The following is a 10,784-nucleotide window of genomic DNA, read 5'->3' as shown; positions in this document are numbered from 1 at the left end:
TTGGCTTGATCATTTTTTGTGTGTGCTGGTCCTGGAGCTTGAACTCAGGACCTGGGTGCTGTTCTTGAGCTATTAGGCTCAAAGCTAGCATTCTAGCACTTAAGCCACAGCTCTACTTCCAGCTTTTTGATGGTTAATTAGAGATAAGAGTCTCACAAACTTTCTTGTCCAGGCTGGCTTTAAACTGTAATCCTCACATCTCAGCTAGGATTACAGGCATTGAGCCACTGGCTCCAGGCTGGCTTGAATTTTTTAAAAAATAAAAACCACAAAGAGATGATAATGAATGGAAAAATAGATTTATATAATATCCTCAAAGAAACAAAAGACTTGTTAAGAGAGGCTAATAGTCATTTTCCAAAAGTTCATTTATATACTATATTTAATTTCAATTACATGATATCCTCAGTATTATAAACCTAGACAAGTTACTTTTCTTTCCAACTCTGCCTGCCACCTCCTTTGAACATCATTAGAAATACTATGAAAACCAACAACTACATAAAATGATTTTATTGAAAGGCTACTGTTTTATTCCCTTTATAAAAAGTATGAATGTTTTCTGAAATACACCTCTTGCTATATATACCTTACTAGAATTTTACTCTTTTCAGTATTGGCCAATGTGAGCCAAGAGGGAAATCACATCATTGGTTGCTGCAATGTATGATGCAACACACCCACTCTGCTTATTTCACCATTTCCTACAGCATCCTGAACACACCTCCTTTTCCTTCTTCTCTAAAGATCCTGAACTAGTGCAGATCTTAATCATCTAAGGATTTCATTATGGCTAAAATTCCAGCTCTCTTCCGCAAGGAAACTGCTCCATTTTTTAAACTACACTGATTTTAGGAGTAAACTTAAGTAAATTCTGCATTCTTTACTTTCTTCTTCAAAAATCTGAATTATCTCATCTTAATAGTATATTTAAATGAATGATTCTTATGCGCATAAGGTAGTTTTCAGTTTTTCCTTTTGCAAAGTGAGACAAAGCCCATCATGATGCAATGTGGATCATGGACAAATTTTCCTTCAAAACTAAGAGTTCAATGCCACTTTTCTCTCACACTCACACTATACAATATATGAAGTGACAGCACCCCCTGGCTTCCAGTGAAACGTTAGAGAAACAGATTTACTCTTTACACAATGCTTATACGCAGCTTAGCGTGAAGTTGAAAATGCAATGAAAAAAAGATCTAAAATTAGAAAATTAGAAGTGCCACTTGACATTACATAAAAAACCTGCAGTAGCATATATGAATTTTTAGTGCTATGTCAAGTAAAAGAGATTAGCCAGCAGTGTACAGATTATTTTCATTTATCACAAAATAGTGAACTGTATATAATGCTAGCTGGGAATTGCAATCAGGATGAACAGAGGGAGCCATTTTGACTTAACAATTCTAATATTCATTGGTACTTTGCAAGTGTTAACTGGAATGTGTGTTGCTGTTCCCTACAGGTCGTTTCAATGTATTCGTCATTTCTAGCGTTTAAATGGAAAAAAAAAATGACCATGTCCAAAATGCCATCTTTCTGCCCTCGGTGAATGAATACCTATCATTCTGAGTTGACAGCCATGGGGGAGGGGCTTGCTGACACACACACAAGCCAGAATTCCACACACTCCCTTCTCAAATCAGCCTTCTTTAATCACAGGCTGCAACAGCATTCTTTTTAGTAATTACAATTTCCTAACACATACCTAATCACTATAGGATACTAGAGAAACTGTTTTTGATCAAAATAAACGAGCATTTGTACCAAAACCTGAGAAGTTATGCCACGAGTGCAGCTGATTTGTGGAAAGTATGGGTGTGTTGTACAGGCAGGAATTTTGTGCAGTTCACAATTCTTTAAGGTATACATCTTGTCTATAGGGAAATTTAAGCCTACCACTAATGGGCACCTGTCCATGGAAAAAAGAACTTCAAGCCAAGTTTATTTCACGGCCACCTCTTGCTCTACTCCTCAGTATCAAAGTTAGGAAAAAGAATAATAATCTCAGCTAAAACTCACCTTGAAAATAAGGGAAATTGCTGAAGTTATTTTAAAACTGCATCTGGTCACAAATTTGAGCATAACTGTTAATATGACAAAAGAGTCAAAGATTATTTTTAAAATGCTTGTTAAATGTGAGTAACTGAATTAAGCATTCTCTTAACAACTGATAGATCAGGGCATTAATTATTTGAGTGTTCTTTTGTTAGAGCTCATAACTCTTCATGTCATACCATATACAATTTGCACCGTATCGTCTTTCTTCTGCTGATTTATGTCAACTGATACTAACAGATTTCTTGTGAATGATGAATTAAATTACCATTCATTACCATCCAGTTTAAATACTTATCCTGCCAATATAGCACTTTCCAAAGGAGAGAAAGTTCTTCTTAGCATTGATAATTAGTGAAAATTTCATTCTACTAATGGACTAAAAAAAAGACCTTTCTCATCTGTTCTGCCTCTTAAGTCTATTTTTTCTGATGTTTTACATTCCTTATCACTTTTTTAATGTCCTACTTTTTTTTTTTTTTAAATTTTTATTTTTGCCAGTCCTGGGCCTTGGGCTCAGGGCCTGAGCACTGTCTCTGGCTTCTTTCTGCTCAAGGCTAGCATTCTGCCCCTTGAGCCACAGTGCCACTTCTGGCCATTTTCTACATATATGTGGTGCTAGGGAATTGAACCCAGGGCTTCATGCATAGGAGGCAAGTACTCTTGCCACTAGGCCATATTCCCATCCCTACTACTAATTTTAAATCCCTTTTATTCCTGTCCAGAACTTTAAAGATGTTTCAGAGAAATTGTGAATGAACCTCAATGTCCTAGAAATAAATACCTTAACCAAACATATAAAATAAAAAATAGGAATTTTTATTATATTTTCTCACATTCTACTGCACAATGTAACTTGATTAAATGCATACTGTATATGAAATTCATATCGTATATGAATCAATACTAATTCAAGATGTTTGGGAGGAGATAACAAAATTTATTCCAATCTATTCCAACTCATGATGGTGAGCAGTCTCCATGTTTTTCATTTAACCAAACATTGTTGGTCTCTCTCATTCATCAGTTTTGTTTCTCTAGTAGTTCATCTTTAGAAGATCACAATTACAGAAGTGAAAAAAAAGACCAACAGAAACATACATGGTTAAAACATATATGGCTTTATATACATAAAAATTTTAATAATGTTGCCACAATCCCTTATGTAATGTGATCCTTATTTACTATCATCTCAAATAAACTTCTGCACATATTAAACTGTTCAAGTATATCTATAGCAGTGCTTATAAGATTTCACTGCTAAGTTAACAGGAGTATCTTTGAAGCCCACTTCTAATTTCAACAAGATAGAGTTCCATTCATTTTTTGAGTTTACAAGGTATTGTAAATGTAGGATTTGAGCCAAACATGATCTGATTTTCATCTAGATACATTTGAACCTTTCTGTACAGCACCAGAGGTTAAAAATGGGTTTGACTAACCAAACCTTCTCTTCTCTTTATTGGTTTGTTCTCATACTTCACAATAAACTCACACTGAAAAGGAAGACAATGAAAATCAGAAGCTTTCAGTTTAAATAAATATGCAACTCATCCACTTCATATTTAAATACCTAACTGTTTCCTATTGTGTTTTTTCATAGCAAATATTTGATGCAGTTCCCATTTTTGAGGACTAAGCAAGAAGGATAGGATTTTCTAGGTTTGCTTTAAAACTTTCAAGAAACCTGGTAGCTAGTTCATCGTCAACGACTCGGCTGTCGCTTGACATGGTGACGGTGATGAACTGGTGCTGCTGCAGCGTGCCATTCCCCTCTTCATCCTCAGTGAGCTTCAGCACAGGGCGGGATCTCCCAACGGCCAAGATGCATGCCTGAGGAGGGTTGATCACTGCAGTGAACTCATCGATGCCGAACATCCCCAAGTTGGAAATACTAGACGGAGAGGAAAAGAGAGCTGAAGATGGCAGGACCCCACTTGTTTTTTATTTGACTGAAAACTGTACTGTGCCACTATACTTTCTACCAATTTATTCAAAGACCAAAGACCATACTGACACATCGATGTAAATCTTATATCTCATTTATTTGTTTTGTTTCCAGTCCTGGAGTGTGGACTCAGGGCCTGAGCAATGTCCCTGGCTTCTTTTTGTTCAAAGCTAGCACTCTACCACTTGAGCCACAGCACCACTTCCGGCTTTTTTCTATATATGTGGTACTGAGGAATCGAACCCAGGGCTTCATGTATACAAGGCAAGCACTTTACCACTAGGCCATATTCCCAGCCCTAAATATTATAACTCTATTATACATTTGGCAGTCAAATGGAATTCTTATGAAAATATGACAAGATAAAGAAAAACCGTAAGTACTAAAAAAAAATGAAACTTATTATTTATAGACTAATTGTGTACATAGAAAATCTAAAATGAATAAGATTAATAAGTGAATTAAAATTACAATACATAATTGAAAAGAAACACAACCAAATGGAAGATGTCAAATTTTCTACAACTAGTCAAAAGATTTAGTGCAATCCCAATTAAAGTCCCAATAAAGTGTGTGTTGTATGTGGTGTTGGTGTGTATGTGGTGGGGGATAGCAAAAGAGAGAAAAGAGAGAGGAGGAGAAAGAGGAAAAGGAGGAGGAGGAGAAGAAAACTATGATAAGGGAGGAGGAGTTAGAGGGAGGGAGGAGGGGGGAGAAAGGAGGAAGAGGAAGAAGGGCAGCAGCAGCAGTGGAGGGAGGGACTAACTTACTCTAAAATTTATTTGGAATAAAAAGAGCTAGGAAACAACCTTGAGAGTGAAACAATCTGGGAGCTTTTTCTTCCACATATCCAAAGGTACAGCTTAGTGGTAAGTGAGCAAAGTATACGCAAATAGTCAATGAGAAAAAGAGACAGAGACCAGCAAATATATGGCACATTCTCAATTTTATGGAAATATTTTCAATAAATAAGCTGGGTTAATTTAATATTCAAATGGGGAAAAAAGAGAACACTGAGCTCTCGATTTCATATCATAGAAAAACCCAATCTTAGACGGACACTGAACTACATATGAAAAGTAAATTGTAATGCTTCTTGATGACAACACAGAAGAATAACTGCATAGGAGAGGCAAAAACTCACATTACAAAACAATGCTATCAAGTATGAAGAAAAATGCCAATAAACAGGGAATTCATTAAAATTCAGAACTTCTGCTCATAAAAAATATAACCCTAAAATCCAAAAGGCAAGTCATAAAATGGGAAAAGGTATTTGAAACAGGATATATCTTGCTAAGATGCGGGTACCCGGAAAGACTCACTCATACAAATCACTTTAAAAATATGGATGTAGGACTTCAAGTATGGTTTGCTATAAGCAACAGTATGGTTTGTAATAGACATTTAAAAGTAATACTGCAAAAATTAAAAACACAAGTAGGAAGGAAATAGTTGAGGTTTGTGAACTTAGTGTTTATAAATTTATTTTTTAAAAACCCCTAAGTTTAAGAACTTGGATATTACTGGGCACTCTGTGTCTAACTTGCAATTCTATCTAGTAGGGAGGCTGAGATCATGGTTACAGGCTAGCCCAGGCAAAAAGTTCATAAGACCTCTTTCAAACAATAGTTGGGTAAGATGGTGTGTAGCTATAGAGGGAAATATAAAATATGAGGATCAGACGGCGGCAGACACACGCGGATGGCAGGCTGAGCACCAACGGACCGAAATCGCAGAGAAAGCGTGAGTACTCCATGAAAGACATTCTCACTTGCGCCCACAGAGCAGCTCCTTGAAGGTAGCCCTTCCCCCACCGCCAGAGCAAAGCGCCAGCTTTGACACTGGCATAGGGACAGACCAGACTGGAACTAAAGTGGGCCTGGGGAAAGCGAGGACAAAGCGGCAAAGAGCAAAGGGCAAGAGGGACCAACCAGTGAGAGCCGGCTCTGCCCAGGAGGCCGCCCCGCCCGGGAGGGAGGAACCTCCCCAAGGCAATTGTCTCTCAGCCAGGTAAACCAAGCCAGAGGTGCCCCGCCCTGCTGAGTCCACAGCCTATTCAAAGCGAGGCATTAAAGGCAGCGGCCCAACAGCAGATGCCAAGACTGTTCACATGCCCCATCTACAGTGGACGCCCAAGACCTACCTGCTAGCTGTGTGAACCACAGAGCCCCAGGATTTCACTTAACAGGGGAGGAGGGTCAGAACAGATCCACCCCCTGCAAACTGAAAGCAAGTCAAACCAGCCAAGCAGCAAAATAGACTGCAGACCATTGCAAGGAAACCAGAGACTGTACAAAGCCCACCCAAACAATGAAATGTCTTTTCAAAACATTTCTTAAGCTTTTTTTTTTTTTTCATTTCTGAAACATCATTGGTTTTTTGGTTCTCCATTTTTACCTTTTTGTTTTATCAAGTTTTTTTTTTTTTGGTTGTTCATTTCAGTGTTTTTTTTCTTTTTTTAAAATAACTTTTCTCTGTTTTGTGAATTTGTCTTCCAGTATTTTTTCTTTATTTCTCCCTTCACATTTTCTTTAAAAATTTACTCTCCTATGAATAACACCTCTACTCTTTTCTGCTAACACTCCATTGACTATCATTTCAACCTTGTTCTTTCTCCTGATTCTACTCTTCTCCACATTTCCACGTCACTGAAACTAAACCAAATCATCACCACCCGCCATACACTTTACTCTATTCTCTTTACTATCTCTAACTTACCCTCCTGACTTACTTCCAGATTGCATTGACTCCTGGTTATTGGATAGAGGGTATCTCTGCTCAAACAGAGTGAATCAAAGGGGTTCAAAGACAAAGCCATACAGTTAAAAAAGAACTTAATATAAGAACAAAAATTGCTCATAGGGTTGTAACAGTAAATAAGTAACTACTGAATACAGGGTTCAGGAGTGGTTGTTATATCAAAATTGTATTCTTTAGGAACACCAAATCTAACTTTATATACAGGTATATAAGGTATATCTGTATATAACTGTGAACTTCTAAGATTTACACAACAGTTTGGTAAGGTCTGCTTTGGATCTTAAATGGTGCTCACAAGTGCTTGTAGATTGGCATTCCCAATCCAAATGGGCAGAAGAAACACAAAAAAGATGGCAAACAATGGAGTCTCATCTCCCACTCAAAACAAGCAGGAAGTAAAGCAGTCAATCAAAGACACAGAAGAGAACCCTCAAAATGCTCTACAAAGTCTACTGATAAGAATGATAAATGAAAAGTTTGAATCTCTTCAGTCAACTATTCTAGAGCGTGAGGAGGCAAAGCAAAAATTAATGGAGAATTTCATGGCCTCCACAAATAGAAAGATAATTGAACTTCAAGAGTCAAATAAAAAGATAGTTACCCAGCTAAAAGATTTGAGTGACAGCACTCAAACCAAATCAATGAAACCAAATCAATGACAGCACTCAAAACCAAATCAATGAAGTAAATGAAGTAAAGAAGTCCATGCAGGACCTAACAGGTAAGTATAGCAAGGACATGGAGATCATCAGGTAAGTCCAGTCAGAAGGAAAAGAGATTCTGAAACAAGTAGCTAGCCTACAGTCCCGACTAACTGAAGCAGAGGATCGAATCTCAGGAGCTGAAGATTCCCTAGAATCTATGGGTAAAGATAAAAAATCAATACAAAACCAATCCAATCGACAAAACAGATTGCTCCAGGAGATTCAAGACACAATCAGGAAGCCCAATTTAAGGATAATAGGTATTGAGGAAAACCTGGAGAAGGAAGTTAATGGAATAGGCAACCTATTTAACAGAATACTAGCCGAGAACTTCCCAAATATAAAGAAGGATAGGCTATACAGATACAAGAAGCATTTAGAACCCCAAACCGACCAGATCAGAGTAGGACATCCCACCAACACATTGTGATCAAAACAGGATCAGTAGAGACTAAGGAAAGAACCCTTAAAGCTGTTAGGGAGAAGAAAACAATGACATATAAAGGAAAAGCAATCAGAATTACCCCAGACTTCTCAGCAGAGACCATGAAAGTGAGGAGAGCCTGGAATGAGGTATGCCAAACCCTAAATAAAAATAACTACCAACCAAGAATACTGTACCCAGCTAAACTCTCATTCATAGCCGAAGGTCAAATAAAAGTCTTCCACAGTAAGGAAAAACTAAAACAATATATCTCCACCAAACCAGCTTTACAGAAAATCCTCAAAGATGTACTATACAAGGAAAATAATCAACATACCAATGCAGACAGAGAAATGAACCCTAAATAGTAAACCAGAATATCAGATCAAGAAATGGGAAGACACAGCTTTTAACAAGATAGGGATAATGAAAGGAACAAATGATCAGCTCTCAACCCTAACTCTCAACATTAATGGACTTAATTCTCCAATTAAACGACATAGGCTCATAACTTGGACAAAAAAATCAAGATCCATCTTTCTGCTGCCTCCAAGAGACACACCTATCCAGCAAAAGTAAACATCTTCTAAAAGTGAAAGGCTGGAATCAAATCTATCAAGCAAATGGCCCCGGAGTTGCAATCCTAGTATCAGACAAAATTGACTTCTAATTAAAAAAGTTAAGAAGAGACAGAAGGTTACTACATACTAGTTAAGGGATCTCTCCTACAGGAAGATATAACCATCCTAAATATTTCACACCAAACAAACACTACTGACTCTAAAAACACTCATAGACCCAAACATATTGATAGTTGGGGACTTTAACACTCCACTATCACCTCTGGACAGATCAATACCCCAAAAACTGAACAAAGAAACCACAGAACTAAACAACTGCGTAGACCAACTAGACTTAATCGACATCTACAGAATATTCCACCCAGCAACAACAGAATACACATTCTTCTCAGCAGCACATGGAACATTCTCCAAAACAGATCACATCTTGGGGCACAAAGAAAATCTGTACAAATTCAGAAGTATCAAAACCATTCCCTGCATTCTCTCAGACCACAATGGAATAAAATTAAAGCTCAACTCAAACAGCTACCACAGAAAATCCTACAATTCATGGAGACTAAGCAACACACTGCTGAACCATCAGTGGGTCACTGAAGAAATTAAAACGGAAATTCAAATGTTTATGGAATTAAACCAAGATGAGGACACAAAGTACCACAGCAAAGGCAGTACTCAGAGGAAAATTTATATTTCTGAGTGCATACACCAACAAACTGGAGAAACAGCAACTCAATAATTTTTTTTTGTTTGTTTGTTTTTTTGGCCAGTCCTGGGCCTTGGACTCAGGGCCTGAGCACTGTCCCTGGCTTCTTCCCGCTCAAGGCTAGCACTCCGCCACTTGAGCCACAGCGCCGCTTCTGGCCGTTTTCTGTATATGTGGTGCTGGGGAATCGAACCTAGGGCCTCGTGTATCCGAGGCAGGCACTCTTGCCACTAGACTATATCCCCAGCCCACAACTCAATAATTTAAGGAAGCACCTTAATGTCCTTGAAAGAGAACAACAAGCCAAACCCCAAGTCAATAAACGGAAGCAAATAATTAAAATCAAATCAGAATTAAATCAATTAGAGACAAAAAAACATCGAAAGAATCAACAAAACAAAGAGTTGGTTCTTTGAAAAATTCAACAAGATATACAGACCCCTAGCAAACCTGACCAAAAAACGAAGGCAGCACACTCAAATAAACAAGATAAGAGATTAAACAGGTAACAGAATTCACACCAATATTTCTCAAACTCTTCAATGAAATTGAAAGAGAAAGTTCACTACCAAACATATTCTCTGAAGCCTCATCCCAAAACCAGGCAGGGATTCATCAAGGAAACAGAACTATAGACCGATTTGCCTGATGAATATAGATGCAAAAATTCTCAACAAAATTCTGGCCAACTTCAACAGGTCATCAAAAAAATCATACACCACGATCAAACTGGATTCATCCCAGGGATGCAAAGTTGGTTCAATATCCACAAGTCAATTAATGTAATCCACCACATCAACTGGAGCAAAGTAAAGAACCACATGATTATATCTCTGGATGTGGAAAAGGCGTTCGATAAAATCCAGCACCCGTTTATTCTAAAAGCCCTGGAATAACTGGGATTCCAGGGAACATTCCTGAATATAATCAAGGCAGTTTATGACAAACCAACAGCAAGTACAACTCTAAGTGGTGAAAAACTAACGCCATTCCCTTTAAAATCAGGAACAAGACAGGGATGTCCACTCTCTCCCCTTCTCTTCAACATAGTACTAGAATTCCTAGCCAGAGCAATTAGGCAAGAAGAAAATATAAAGGGGATCCAAATAGAAAAAGATGAAGTTAAATTTTCTCTCTTTGCAGATGACATGATCCTATACCTAAAGAACCCCATAGACTCTACCCTCAAGCTACTAGAGCTGATCCAAAACTTTGGTAAAGTTGCAGGATATAAAATAAACCCTCAAAAATCAACGGCCTTTCTCTATGCTAACAAACCGAAGACCAAGGCTGAAATCAGGAAAGTAACTCCTTTTGCAAGCCTCAAAAAACATAAAATACCTACGAATAACCTTAACCAAAGAAGTAAAAGACCTCTATGATGAGATCTTTAAAAACATGAAACTAAGGCAGAACTAAGGAAATGGAAGAACCTCCCATCCTCCTGGATTGGGAGGATTAATATAATCAAAATGGCAATATTGCCAAAGGCTATCTACAAACTCAATGCAATACCCATTAATATCCCAACACAATTTTTTAATGAAATAGAGGAAGCAATCCAGAAATTCATATGGAACAATAAAAGACCTAGAAT

The 10,784-nt window shown here is 37.7% G+C and overlaps 1 protein-coding gene across 2 annotated transcripts in view; it reads right to left on the bottom strand.

Moving 5' to 3' along the window:
• Window positions 1-2,859: 2,859 nt before the first annotated feature.
• Pdhx (pyruvate dehydrogenase complex component X) overlaps window positions 2,860-10,784 on the bottom strand; it is a 52,275-nt gene continuing 44,350 nt past the window's right edge. For both annotated transcript variants that reach the window (XM_048361488.1, XM_048361489.1), the window contains one exon: window positions 2,860-3,955. In XM_048361488.1, the coding sequence (XP_048217445.1) occupies window positions 3,697-3,955 (259 nt within the window). In that variant the 3' untranslated portion in view covers window positions 2,860-3,696. The remainder of the gene's footprint in view (window positions 3,956-10,784) is intronic.

Source organism: Perognathus longimembris, chromosome 13 (genome assembly GCF_023159225.1).
Source record: "Perognathus longimembris pacificus isolate PPM17 chromosome 13, ASM2315922v1, whole genome shotgun sequence".
Lineage (NCBI taxonomy): Eukaryota > Metazoa > Chordata > Mammalia > Rodentia > Heteromyidae > Perognathus > Perognathus longimembris.
This window is presented reverse-complemented; position numbering and strand designations above follow the sequence as displayed.